Source organism: Emydura macquarii, unplaced genomic scaffold (assembly GCF_026122565.2).
Source record: "Emydura macquarii macquarii isolate MOO-44397 ecotype Brisbane River unplaced genomic scaffold, CSIRO-AGI_Emac_v2 contig_2473, whole genome shotgun sequence".
Classification (NCBI taxonomy): domain Eukaryota; kingdom Metazoa; phylum Chordata; order Testudines; family Chelidae; genus Emydura; species Emydura macquarii.
This window is the reverse complement of record NW_027132610.1, coordinates 18,022,953-18,037,161: the sequence shown is the minus strand read 5'-3', so window position 1 is coordinate 18,037,161 and position 14,209 is coordinate 18,022,953. Positions and strand designations below refer to the sequence as shown.

The 14,209-nt window shown below is 43.3% G+C and overlaps 1 protein-coding gene across 1 annotated transcript in view; it reads right to left on the bottom strand.

Annotated features, from left to right (window-relative positions):
- The window catches only part of INTS6 (integrator complex subunit 6), a 94,676-nt gene extending 84,705 nt beyond the window's left edge, over positions 1 to 9,971 (bottom strand). The window contains exons 1-3 of the mRNA XM_067563072.1: positions 9,038 to 9,971; positions 8,788 to 8,865; positions 7,911 to 8,060 (exon numbers count right to left, since the gene is read on the bottom strand). Coding sequence (XP_067419173.1) covers positions 7,911 to 8,060; positions 8,788 to 8,865; positions 9,038 to 9,148 — 339 coding nt within the window. The 5' untranslated portion in view covers positions 9,149 to 9,971. The remainder of the gene's footprint in view (positions 1 to 7,910; positions 8,061 to 8,787; positions 8,866 to 9,037) is intronic.
- Positions 9,972 to 14,209: the final 4,238 nt, after the last annotated feature.

The following is a 14,209-nucleotide window of genomic DNA, read 5'->3' as shown; positions in this document are numbered from 1 at the left end:
GAATACTGTGTGAAATGAGACACATGGTACAATTTCTCTCCCTACCAGTATTCAAACAAGTAGAATTTTGTGAGATGTATCTTTAACAGAAGAGTCATGGAATGGGATTGAATGCTGGAATCATAAAGTTTCACGAGAGGTAGTAGCAGTGACTGTTTTAACTGAGCAGCTAGACAGGAAAGATCTGAAATGTGTGAAAGTAGCAGCTTGCCTCAGCCCCCAAGGAGGGCCAAAGAAAGCACAATAGTGAGCAGGATATATCCAGATCACTTATCATTTGAGGTACATGATTTTTTTCAACATCTTCCTAGTTATATTAGTTGCTTTTATTCATTTTACTTTTACTCACCTGACACTTTCTCAGAAAATATTTCACTAAACTGAGGGTATAAGAAAGCTCTGAATTGCAGCCTTTCTAGTCAAGGCTTAAACAAAAATAAAAAGCTAATTTTCTTTCCACTCACTTCCCTACAGTATATTTCTGCCTTTCTGATGGTAATTATCTCTGATGACTTGCAAATGGGTTAGTGAAAGGCAAAACTACTAGCAGTGATACATCTACGAAATATGGTGTAGAGATGGAGTCAAAGCCATAAAGAACAGGGGACATGTCCTTCCCAAGCTACACATTTCTTTTAATTAAAAAAAAAAACCCTTATTTGAGTGCCTCACGAATCAAGATGATCAAAGCCTCACTGATATTTGTATATCAGGAAATACCTGAAATAAAAAACACCTGCTTTCCATTAAGGGAACAGGATGATAAGAAAGTTTTGTATCTGTGAAAATAAGGTGGACTTCTTGTAATGCTGTTTACCAGGATGAGTCTTGCTTTTCAGAACCTCTTTTAAAAATACATTAAGTAGCCTAAGGCTAGGTAAGTGAGGCAAGGGATTGCTTATTTTCAGATCTCTAGCAGGAGCTTGAGCCCAAGTCAGTGACCTGTTTTGCTCTGGAATGAATGTCTGAAGTGGTGACCAGATTTTGAAACACATTCATGTATCCTTAAATTATTTCTCGCAATGGTCCCTGTGGTGTTTACTGCTAAGTGATACTAAGGAACAAAAGAGGTATCTGGAAATCTAAACTATTCAAGGAAAGCAGTGGAAGGGATGGCATGCCTAGAGATCAGAGACTAATTCCTTATGCCAAAAATACATAATTGTAAGGCAAAATACTCAAGTTCAGTGCGTACCACTCATTATGGAAATATGAAAAGGCAAATATTCCAACTCCCCCAAGCACTTTGCATTAAAGCCTTTAACAGAAGCTTAAATTCAGTTACTGATAGGAAGCTCTGGATGAGTTTACATTAAGACTATTCATAGCCCGTTCCAATTCCATTTAATAGCAAGATTATTAAGGATGGAGAAGCCTCCAGTGTACCTACTCCTACCAATTAAGCCCCTTGTTGTTTTTGCAACCATCAGGCCTTAAAATTGTGATGCTCCTGCTTCCTAACAGATGAAGTTCTCCCTGGACTGAATTCCAGAATTGCTCTGAGCAGAATGTTTTGTTTAAAAGAGGTGGGGGAGAGGAGAGAAAAGAAGAGGGTGCAGTTACTCTAGAGGACTACAAGCATCTACTGCAAACAAAAGGGAAAAAAAAGAAACTGCCTTTGCAGCGGTACCAGTCTGACAAGGCAGGAAATGTAAGTCTAAACTTGGGTTCCAAATCTGGATGTACTCTCAAGGCACAGGTCATTCCAATGCAATATTTTTCACCCTCGAATGCTAAGAGATTTATACTTGAAGGATATTGTAAGCAAGGGATTGCAGGCAAGATGACTACATTCTCTGCCTGTGCCAAAAGTCATCATAAGTTCTAGGTCACATGATGCACAAGCCTTGAGCCAATTAAAGACACTTTCCATATCTTCAAACAACGTAGCGGCTTTAAGGACATCTAGTCAGAACCCCACCTCTCCATGCCAAAAACTACAAAACCTCTAATAAAAACATCAACAACTACAACTCTGCAATGTCAAACACTACTATTCAAGTGACTATTTAAAGAAAAGTCAAAATCAAACGAGAGCATGACAACTAGTGTAAAATGTAATGCATGCAATTTAAGATTGCATGACATAGTGAAGCATTCCTTGTAACACTTTACTCAAAAGATGTTTAGATAAGGTGGTATTATATACATGCATACACCCCCTTCTATCAAAGTGATTAAGGGTTGTGACTTGAAGCTCAATTACCAATTTTTATTCATTTATGTTACTCAGTGACACAGGTGAGAAGCTACAGATTGAAGTTTATGATTATGCCAACAATTTGGACAAAATAAAGAAGTCTTTCCACAAGCATAAATAGGATGCTTCTTTTACACGATCTAAATGTGCTACAAATTAGTAATAGTTCAAATATTTAAGTAAAAAAATACTGATCCTCTGCAGACCAACGTGAAGTAGGCTTTATTGTGGAAATATATCAATGATCAGGATAAATAATTTCTGTTGCATCTACAAACAGCTTTAATAAAAAATTAAGTAAAAATACTCAGGTAGTGATCAATCTAAAATAAGGTTGCTTGAGAGAAGCTTAGGAATTGGATAAAATCTGGATGATTGGGTTGTTAAAAAAATCCCACTATACACAAAACCTCTAAATTTACAGGATGATAAATTTCTTTACAGCCCTTGGCTATTCTAAAATAGCTTGAGATAGCTTTCATGTATTTAAGACTCAAATTTGCTTTTAGGTTAACTTTTGTTTCAAGGTTTCAATGTATTTGTAAGTATTTTACAAAGTACTTTAAAGTACTTTACAAAAAGTAAATTAGAGCTGGCCAAAATTTTTCAACCAGAACTTTTTTCAGCAAAAAAAAACTGGATTCAGCAACACCAAAATTTTGAGAATTTGTTTTGATTTCACCAAATTTTTTTTTGGGGGGGGGGGGGGGGGGCGGAGGGGGGGAAGGGAGCAGGGAGGAGAGCTTCCAAAAGATTCAAAACTTTTTGTGTCAACATTTTCAGAATGAAACATTTTGATTTACTGGTTTGAAACCACTTCCTATTTCAAAATTCCCAATAATGTAATTTATAAAATCAGGTGTTTAAAAATGGTCAAAAACGAAATGTTTCAATTTTGTCATAATAAAATATTTTGTTCATCTCTAAACAAATTTTTATTGACTTTTTTAAACTGCAAACTAATAAAGAAATGGCTATTTCCCCAGGTCTACCTGAACAAAACTGGGAGGACCTTTGCCAAGAACAGGGATGTTGGGTGGTATTATAGTAATATTTTTCATGGGATTTATATTATATTCCATGTAATATGTTATTCAGTGTGAAGAAGAATGAGTTTCTATTTTAGAGAAAGTCCATTTTGATTATAGGAAAATGTTCTTTCAGAATTGGTAACTTGGGGTGTGTTTTGTTACATTAAGTCGGCTCATCAAGTTCAGTTCACATCTCATTGGTCAGTTTCACTGAATCAGCCATATACTTTAGAAGTCTGATTAAAACCAAAGTACATTTCTAGAGATAGCAGCCACCAACACAGTAACAGAAGTTTCTACCCAAAACTCTAGACAAAACTGCACCCTGGAGATTTGAAGAGGATGTTATACAAAAAAAAGTTGTTAGCTTGAAACACTATTACCTTCGTATTTTGTGAAAATATTTGTTTAAACAAGCACATTTTCTCTTATCATGCACCCCATACTGCATTGATCCTGCAGTAAGAGAGAGTGTGGTAATGACGGACTATCACTCCAGAAATAACCGTTTGCAAGACAAAGTGCGCCAGGCTGCACAGGATGAGTTTCAGTGATTTTGAACAGATCCATCAGATTAAATCTTGCAGCACTATTATACTTTTTGTTTATATGCATTAACATTTGCTACTTTGGTGGTACATACCTTACAGCTTCAATAGTTTATGGTTTCATTATCAAATTCAACAGTTTGCAATTTGACAGGTTAGGTGTTTAGATGGTCCACTCTGCTTACAATTCTGATGTGTTATTTAGGAAGTTACATATTTCTAATGTTTTCCATTTCAGTATTAACCACAGCTTCAAACAACACTATTATTCTTAAACCTATCATCAGTAACAGCAAGCTGCATTTAGTATTAGTCATATTTAAACTTTATCCATTAAGTTAGATGATCACAATTTGTCTAACAAGCATGAAGAACCATAGTGACAAGATTCTTCACTGTATTGCAAGAGGTGACTGAGGAAAGTCTGCTATTGAAAGGTCTAGCAATTCAGCCTACTGCAGACAATGGATAAAGTGAAGCTGATCAGAGAGAAAATGTTATAAAACGAGTCAATTAGCTAAGTGCAAGGTAGGCTAGCAAAGTTACAAAGGTGATGTGATAGGCAGTAGATGTATAAAGTCAATGTATTTAAATGGTTTCTCTATTGTACACATCCTCATTTAAGCTGTCCTTTGTTACTGAAGTTTACCTAATAAAGATCCACAATAAGGTGCAGATGACCAGTATCTTTTGCTGGTAAAACTAAAGGCTAACACTTTCTTTAAAAGACTCTAAATTTATCTATCAAAACCAGTGGCAGACAGTGAAATACATGAATAAAATTACTACACTTTGTGAACACTGCTAGAGCCATGCAAGGATAATAAATACATGGTTTAACATCAAATGGGAAGTGTTACATAAAGGGAAACGGCCAACTTTTTAAAAAAATCATGTTTCTGTTTGAAAACTTAACTACAGTAGGTGTAATTTAGCCCCCAGATTATTATAATTTGTTAGGAAAAATATTTTCCTCTGGTCAGGTCCACTGTTCCCCTGTATAGTAAGATGTTTTTCAAGGGGCTTGTCAACAAAAGAGAAACTAAGGGAACAGAAAAACCCTTGTAAAAATACTTTAAAGGGTGTTGCTAAAGTCAGGATATATGTTTCAAAGCTCCTCTGTTAGAAATTGGAACTTTTTTCAAACTTAGTTTAAAAAAATTAAGTGTCCCTTTAAGATCTGACTGTGAAATTATGTAATCATCTAATACATTTGTGCAAGTGGTAACTCAAACATTGTCATTATCTGTGTTTGAGTTGGTACCACTGCATCAATGCAAATACATATAATGATTTGGGTTATTTGTATTAAAGATCCAAACAGAGGTGATGCAAGGAAATATGCAGCAGGAATTTTCCTCAAGTTTAATTTCATAGCAAACGTTCAGTCATCAGTCTCATCCAGGAAGTCAGCTGATGGTGAACTCTGGCCAACTCCAGAAGATGTCAGACATAAGGAGTGGCCTAGCCATTTAGATAAACAATTCACAAGTGGGAGAAAGTCTTCTTACAGTTGGATGGCTTAACCACATTGAATCTCAGTAAGTTTGAGACATGTCCTGTCATTAGTATTTATAAAAGAAACATTTGTTCTACAACTCAAGTACTAAAAACAAAAGGAACCTGAACAAATATTTAGAAGCTTGCACAACCTGAGATAATTTCCCAAAAAATGGTACATTAAAAATGTTTGTATTTATGCTTCATGTAATAGCTTCTCTAATATCTATCAGACCTTGTATTTTATTTGTAAATCGTCCTGTCTTCTCAATCCAAGAAAGAGTAGTTCTTCATACACCTCTAGCTACTCTATTTTAGACAGCTAAACTAGACTGGTTGAGATATTCAAGTAGTCTCATCAGTGTAAAAAAAAATTTCCTAAGTGTTTTGTTAAAAAATTAGATTAGTAAGAGTTTGCTACTGTCTGCAGTATTTCAACAGTAACTGAGTATCCTTACCACTTTTATCTTCCTGAATTATTCTCACATCCTTTGCAACATGTAAACTTTAGTATGTTTATTTTCAGAAGAGCTGTTCACCAGTGAATCTTCCCATTGCTGATGGCAGTTGACAGGATGGCAATATGCAATGCTTATAGGCCAATGTGAACTTGAAGGACCAGTTCCCTTCCCTTAACAGTCCCAAGAGTAGATTCCAGTGCAGTTAAGTGATCCAAAATTTTAGTCTAATTTATGAATAAGTCTAGTCTGATTAGTGGTACTAGAATAGGAACTAGGGACTTCAGCAGCAAAGGATCTAGCAGAACAAATCAATTTGCCATATAATCATCTAGTTTTGTAAAGGACACTGAAAAAAGCTAAGAAAAGATTGTTTAATCATGTGAGTGAACATTTGCATGTACCAAAAGCCATTCTCTTCTGCTAAGTCTACCACATGTGGAACAGTGTGAGGTATCTGATAAACCTTATTTAGAAGTTATCAGCTTATAGTATCTAGAAGAGAAAGGGTGTTTCTGAGATCGGAAAGACATCTGGAATCAAAGATCTAAGGACAAGACAGACCAGGCAAAAATGAAAACAATGCAAATGCTCAAGAGAATGAAAAGCACTGGTTCTTCATAGCATAACCAAGGAATCAACTCAACTGCCCACTTGAATTAAAAAAAAGATTAAGTGAGCATAGTTGACTCACCCCAGGGATATCATGTTTGATGGATGAGTATCATTGGTGTATTAAACATCATCAATTGCCATGGCAAAGGGTGTATATGGGGTTTTGGTTTTTTGGCACCTAGGATGGTAAATTTTCATGAAAACTTTGTAAGGCTGACCTAATTGAAACAGGAATGAAGGAAAGCAGAAAAACAGGTGAATATACATAGATATGTAAGAGGACAATGCTTGGGAAGAGACTAAAAAGATTAACTTTGTGTGTGGAATTAGTACATTTCAAAGTTTCATAACTAAAATTCCATTTAAAAACATGTTTAGGATGACTTGGTAGACTAGTGGCAGTGCAACACACTGCAACATGCAAAATATAAATTTCCCTCTTACATAAGCAGAACATGGTAATGCAGAGACAACATGTTCAGCCTCAGAGTGTTCGGTTGAAGCAACTTATTTCACTCTCTACTGAAACAAGCAGCAGCAGCCTTTCTTCCTCTCAGAGGACATTACATCAAAGGAGAAAATAAAAAGGGAAAATGTGAGGCTAATAGTGCAAACAAGTGCAAAATATATATTTAATATTTTACTCACTGGTAATGCTCTCCGCTACTATACAAAATAAAACTAGGGCTTGATTCATAATCCCAATATTTTAGTGTGTAGGCCAATAGCAACTGAGAGTGTTTCCTTTCCAGGGCATGCACTCAACCTGAGGGAAAAGGATGAAGTGCCTCATTGTTCTACAGTGACCCATACTCTTGATTAAGAGGTAATGTTGACACGCTCCAAAAGAAGTCTTGTTCAAATCTTTCTAAGCCAGAAGGATGGCTGCTCCAATACAGGGTGTCAGCAAAACCAACGATTTTCAGGGCTTTAATATGAAGGAAAAAGACTGAATGATAAGGGGGTATGCAAAGGTAGACAAGCAGTGGTCTCATCATTAATAAAACAAAATCTGACATGTAAGATTGAACTCTGTTCCATTTAGCCTAATAGTTTGGTCCCCAGTGGGTAATACCAAGTGTGCTTCAGAGAAAAGCTAAACCCTCAAAGTGCATCCAACTGATTGTGCAGCACTATACATGGAAGAAAAAAAATCTTCATGACCCCTGCATGCAATTGGTCAGTGCCCTGAAATATAAGGTTTCATTATCTCAGTCATAATAAATATGCCAAACATTGATACATGTGCAAACTGCACAAAAACAAAAAGTCAATGGCTACATTTATGTTTTTAAAAGCTGAAGAAGTTTTAGACTGATTTAAAGCAAAAACTGAATTAAAGCCTGGTAGAAAATTATATCTGAGTAACGGGTTTCCGAATTGCCTAAGCACTGTTTATTTTTAAAGTAGCCCACGTTATGTTTTATACTTCATATTTCATGAATAGAGGTTATTTTGGTCAACTAATAGTTTGTTGTCTCTGAAAGGGTGTGTGGGGGGGGAGGGGTTTGTTTGTTTGTTTTTTTTAAGGTTTTCCCCCTGTTCATTTTCAACCTACCTGCCCATAGTTGTCTATGCCAGTTACTAATCTATTTAAGTTTAATAAATCAAAAGCTGTCCTTAGAGACTGGCCAAGAGTCGTAAGTCCTTCAGCTTGAAGGTTTTTCAGTTCATTCATAAACGTTGCATGGTTTTCTTTCCAGCCAGCCTGCAAAGAGAAAGGCAAAAATGCTTATCCTTCAGATGTTAGCTGTGTACAAGGAGAGCCCTTTCTGTTACACATCACAAAAATGGTGTCTTCCTCTCTGTGTGCCTGTGGTTAAAAAACATCCCCCCAAACTACACATCTGACAAGTTACTAAGAGCCTCTTCGGTTCCAAGGGATTCAAATCCCAGCCCCCTACGGCTCCACGCCCTCCGGCCCCCCACCTATTAGAGTATCAGCGTTTGGCTCCACGGTGCAAAGGGTCGAGTGCCAAGAGTGAGCCCACAACTTCTTGCGGGTCACTGGAATAACCAGAGCCTGGTCCACGGGGCCGGTCAGTGACCTACAGCAGGTTCCCTTCTGAGGTGTCATGTGGCGGCTCCGGGTCTCCCCGCAACCCGAGGGTGGGAGCGTCCAAGCCCAGGCTGGCCGGCCCGAAGCAGGTACCGCTCCTCGCCGCCCCTTCCAGCCGAACTCGCCTCGGAGTTGCTGTCACTTCTCCTAACTTGAATCGATATCCCCCACAGTCCATTGCTGCTCGCTCGCTCGCACACACCGCACAGGAAAAATGTCGGCCATGTTGATGTCAGCGCCGCCGCCGCCGCTGCCAGAGCCTCTGTGTGCCTGTGCGGGGCGAGCTGCGCTGCGCCGCGCCGCCGGGAGCGCGGGGGAGGGGCGGGCGGCCCGGCCGAGGGGGGTGGCAGGGAGGGGGGCGATTCACGGGGGTTACCTTGATCGCGTGGGGAGGCTCCTCGAAAGTGACCAGCATGTACCTGTCTCCTCTGCTGGCGGGGTCCCGGGCGCGGAGCTGCGGGCACAAAGCGCAGGGTTACCCGAAGGGGCCAGGAGCAGCGCCCCGCATGCGAGCCCCCGCCCGGCCCTCTCCAGCCCCGCACCCGCACCCCCGGGCGGCAGGGCGCCCCCCACTCCACCCCACCCACCCACCCACCCCCTCCCTCTCTCGCAGGCAGAGCCGGTACCTTCATGAAAGTCTCTACAGCGCCTTTGGCTATGTCCAGATAGGTGGTGCCCAGATGGGTGCGCTGGTTCATGGAGGCGGACGTGTCTATCAGGAAGAGTAAGATGGGCATAGTGCGGAGCAGCAGCAGCGAGGCCAGCGGCCGGGCGGCTACATGGACAGGGGTTGGGGGGGGAGGGGGGTGCGGACAGGGGGGCACGGGCGGGCACTACGGGCTGAGAGTGCTCTGCACGGGGAGGGGCGCCACCCCCGCTGCCCCCCCCCGCCTTTGTGTGAGGGGCCTGCTCAGCCCAGCACGGGCTGGTTTATGAGGAGAAGGCGGACGGGGCTGCACTGCTGCCGCGCCGCTTGGGCCCCCCCGTTGATGTTACAAAGTTTCAGGCGGAGCAGCCACAACCCTCTCCCACCCCGGCACTTTCTCTCTCTGACTGAGGCGCTTCCTCGCTCGCAGCCCGCTTTTAAGGCAGGCAGGGCAGGTCGGGAGCCGCCCCCTAAAGGCACGTCCCCGAGCCACGTGGCCGCCTCCCTGCCCCGCCATAGGGCTCCCGACGACCCCTCATTAGCATATTCAAATGACGGGGGAAAGAGGAACGTGGGGGCTCCGGCCGTTGGGGGAAAAGCGGTCGATGAGCACGCGTTCGAGTGGCGCGCGTGCGCGCTACAGCCCCTGCCACCGCGCGCCGGCGGGGGAGGGGTTTTTCAGCAATGACATAGTACTAATAGTACTTGTCCCAGCGGGCTGACCCCTAGGCTCCAGCCCCGCGCGGGGAGTGGGAAGGGAAGGACCCGTAGCAAAATACTCAGCGTGAGGGGTGGGGCGGCTGGGGCGGGAAGGAGCTGCGGGACCGGCCGTGAGAAGGGAGCGAGACCCCGAGCTCGGGTGTTCCTAGGAAAGCAGCTCTCGCTCGGCCGGCGGGGTGCGCCTGCCCGGGACGGGGCAGGAGGCCCGGCCGAGGGGAGCTGGGTCCCCGGGATTCGGCTCGGGGGAGCTGCGGGAGTGGGGGCAACTAAGGCCTAAGCGAGGGGACAGCAGGAGCCGCCTGTCTACAGGGCGGGGGAGGAAGCGGCCGCTGGAGGTTCGGGAGGAGGTAGGGCCCTGCCGGGTGGGCGCCGGGACCGGATCTCCGGCAGGGGCGGCGATTGGCTCCTGCGCGCTGCGCTGGCCTCGCAGCTCGGTCGGTTCCCCCCCCCCGGCCCCGGCCGACTTCCCGCCCTGCCCCCGCGGGCGGCGCTCGCTGTTGCCGCTCTGTCCTATGTAACGCAGGCGCCCCCCGCCTCCCGCAAGGTGGAGAGAGGAGAAAGAACTACGGCCTCCTCGAGCTGGGTGGGATCCTGATTCCCGGCAGCGAGCGCAAGCGCAGGGGCGGGCCCAAGGAGGAGGCGGGGCGGAGCAGGGACCCCGCGGCGGCGAGCTCCTGGGGGAGCTCTGCTGCGATTCCGGTCGGCTTGAGCAGCTGGGCCTGGCCCGCCTGCCCGCATCCAGGGTCCACGCAGGGAGGCGGGGTGTGTTACATTCCAGTTGCGGAGGACACTGTCTCCTGGAGGATAATCAGTGCTTAATTTGTGCTAGGGCTGAGCTCCCGCACCTGTGGGCTTGGCAGTTCACAGCCCCAGCAACTCTGGTCTTGCCTCATGAGATGAATGTAAAAAAAAATGGCTTGATCCCCAGCACCCTTTTATTACAAATTAAGCAGGGAGGGATAATTATGGGCGGCTCAAAGGTGGAAGCTGTGGGGCACTCCCCCGTTGGGTGTGGAGGAGGCAGTTGCCAGGCATAGGGCGTTGCAGCTATTTCTTTGGTGTGGGGACTACAAACGCCCTGTCTGGGGGCGGGGGACTCAGTATTACAGTCTCTGGGGAATAGTCTGGGGCAGCTCTAAGGTGTATTCTTCAGCAAGCAAATCTGCACATTCAGATTGTCACACTTTGAGACAGCCTTGCATGCTTGGAGTGCTGTAGTTTTGACCTTAGAAGAGCTGAACTTTTCTTCTAGTTGGATCCAGGGATGCTGGAACTGGGGCTGCAGGAGCACCTCCTGGTTTGAAGTAATACTACAACCAAATGGCTTCTGCTTTCAACACACCCACTATAAAAATTGTTCCAGCTCCCTTAGTTGGATCTGAAATGTGACACTAGTCCACTAAAAACAAAACTGCCAGCCCACAGGACCACTTAGGGCCCTCTCAAAGACTAGCAAGATTTTGCTCCTGTTTAGTTTAAAGAAGCCAAGGCTGGGCTGTTTTTCAGGTTAGGGGTAGGGTCACAAGATCTGAGGCCATAGAGCAAAATTATGGTATGTCCTAGTTCTGTCCCTTTGTGCCCCCTCCACCCCACTCCCTCAGACTGGCACTCCCTTTCATGTGAGGTGGTGAGCTAACCTAGTGTGCATACTGAAAGTTGAAGGTACTTTTACAACCCAATCTGTTTAGGGTTTTTAATGTATGAACAATTGTGTGAATAGTATGCAGGCAGAAAAACCTCAATTATAAAGAGAGAGAGGTCCAGACTGTGTGTCTTATAGTTTGTCTAGACTAGGAAAAGTTGTAGTTAATAGACTGAGGTTAGGGAATGCATTTTAGCTAACCCTAGACTAACTTCTCTGAACCTTTCCTCAGTCAATGCTAGGGCAACCTAAACTTACTTCCAACAAATCACATAATGCTGGGGCTCCCTCCAATCAATTAATGCAGTATTCCTACCACTATGCTGTGCCCCTCTATGCCCAGCTCTTTCTCTAGCAACTGGGCCCTTTGCTTTTCCTTTCTACTTCCTTACCCTTAAAGAAGCAAGATGGCAGAGGCTTCTGCTTTTCTCTTCTCATTTGTAAATTTAGCAGCAGCTCAGGAGCTGCTCGTTCCCTATCTGATCTTCGCTTCCTGTAAAAAGTGTATAGTCTCCAGTTGATCTGCTCCCACCACCCCCAAAGAACTAGAAGCTCAGGAGCTACTATGTTCCTTCCTTTTTCTCTTTCTTCCAGAAAAGAAGCCACGAGCGCCCAGCCTTATTCAGCTCAGTTTCCCAGGCCCATTTCAAAGTAAAAAATGGCCGCTTATAGTAACTATGGTTCTTTGAAATGTGTTGTCCAGTTAGATCCCACTGTAGATGTACACACACCTCATGCGTAAGAACAGAGTTAATTGGCCACCAGTATCGTGCATGTGTCCTGCACCCTATCCTCCCCCTCCCGGCCTCTCCTAAATAAGCGGGCCTAACTGCCTCTTAGTTCCTTTGCCAATATAGGATTCCACAGTAGCAGCAAAGAAGGGCGACGCCTGGGATCCATGTGGACAAAACACCTTGAAGAATTAAAGTTACTGTAAGGCAAATTAACTATTTTTAGTTTGAATTTTTTCCCACCTAGGTCCCACTGTAGGTGATTGGCTAGCAGTTATCTTTCTAAGGAGGTGGGTGCCAGGGTTTCCTACTTAAATAAAGACACTAGGACTGCCCTATCAAATTGGTTATCAGGGTAGTAGCTGCGTCTAGAGAGTAATGTTGAGTAAAAGTATATACTGAGTTCCAAATGGCTGTCCTGCAAATTTATGATATAGGTGAGTTCCACAAACATCAAAAAGGTTACTTAGCTCTAGTAGTGTATGCTGTAATCTGAAAATAAGCTAATTTATTTCGTTTCTAGGAAATTTTAACATAATCTGATATTAATTTTTAGAGTATCTGGGTCAAAATAGCTTGCCCCCTAGACCTGTCCCTAAACACTATATATGTTCAAGGTAACTTTTGGAAAGGTCTTGTTCTGTGAAGGTATGTAGATAGTAAGAGAGTCTTTTCAAATTGTCAGGCACATGGAATTTTGCTTTTGCAGGAGTCAAACAAGGTTTGGGAAAGAACACTAGTAGGTGTATATACTGATTCAGATGAAAGTCTGAGATCACTTTGAGTGAGGTCTTAGAGTCAACTTTTCTTCGTGAAATACAGCGTAAGAGAAAGCTGCTGTTAATGCTTCAATCTCACTCGTCCTTAAAGAAGCCAACAAAAATGTTTTCTTGATAGTGATAGTTTAAGGTGAGAGTCTGACCTGCATGTTACAGGCCCTAAACCAGCTACTCATACTGAGCCCAATAGCCTGGATTAGACTGAAGTATTATAACCTTCAGGAGAGTATTATGAGCTACAGGCAGAGAACAGGAGAGACTGAGGTGCACCAATGCCTGCACCCCCTGCAGTGGCAGGGAATTGATTTGGTGAGATGTACCCAGATGATCCTTGCAAGTGACTGACAGCCATGCTGCAGAGGAATGTGCAAAAAAAAAAAGTCTGTCAATCTGTCTGACCTGGAAGCAAATTCCTTTTGGACCACAAAAATGGCAATCAGTATGATCTTGAGGATATGAGTAAAACCTACTAGCCATGTGAGATAATACAAGGAGCATTGTGCCATAGGCACAAATTGGGTTTCTCTCAGGGTGAGGAGCATCAAATTGGTTGTGGAGCAGGTTATTTTTCTAGTGGAATCAGGCCCTTCAGAAATTTTAAAAGATGTGAATGCAAAAATAACATTTGATCTCAAATTGTACAGTGATGGGCATGTATTGCAGCTAAATATATCTTCCCTGAGAACATAAAAATGGCCATACTGGTTCAGACCAATGATTGATCTAGCCCAGTATCCTGTTTTCTGACAGTGGTCAATGCCACATGCTTCAGAGGGAATGAATAGAACAGGTAATCATCAAGTGATCCATTCCCAGCCTCTGGCAAACAGTAATCCCTGCCTTTCCTAGCTAATAGCCATTGATAGACCTATCCTCCATGAACTTATCTACTTTATTTTTAACCCTGTTATAGTCTTGAAAAATAAAATAGCAAGAAAAATAAAATCTAAAATAACAGGAATAGATGTCTCCAAGAATTGAAGTTGTTGCTGAGCAGCCCAAAATGAAACTATTTCCATTTGGCTTTGTCCATTAGCCTTATAGAAGCCTTTCTGCTCTGAGTCAAAATATCTTGTATCTCTCTAGAATGACTTCTGTCTACTGCACTTAAGCAGCTAGCATCCATGCTGTTGAATGTAGGACTGATTGGTCTTAGTGTAGAACTACACCATGATTCTGAAACAATGTCCAGAAATCTGGAAGAGCGGTGGGCAGCTAAATTGATAGATACATCAGTTCTCTGTACCAGAACTAATGTGCTCATGTTGGTGCTGACAGTA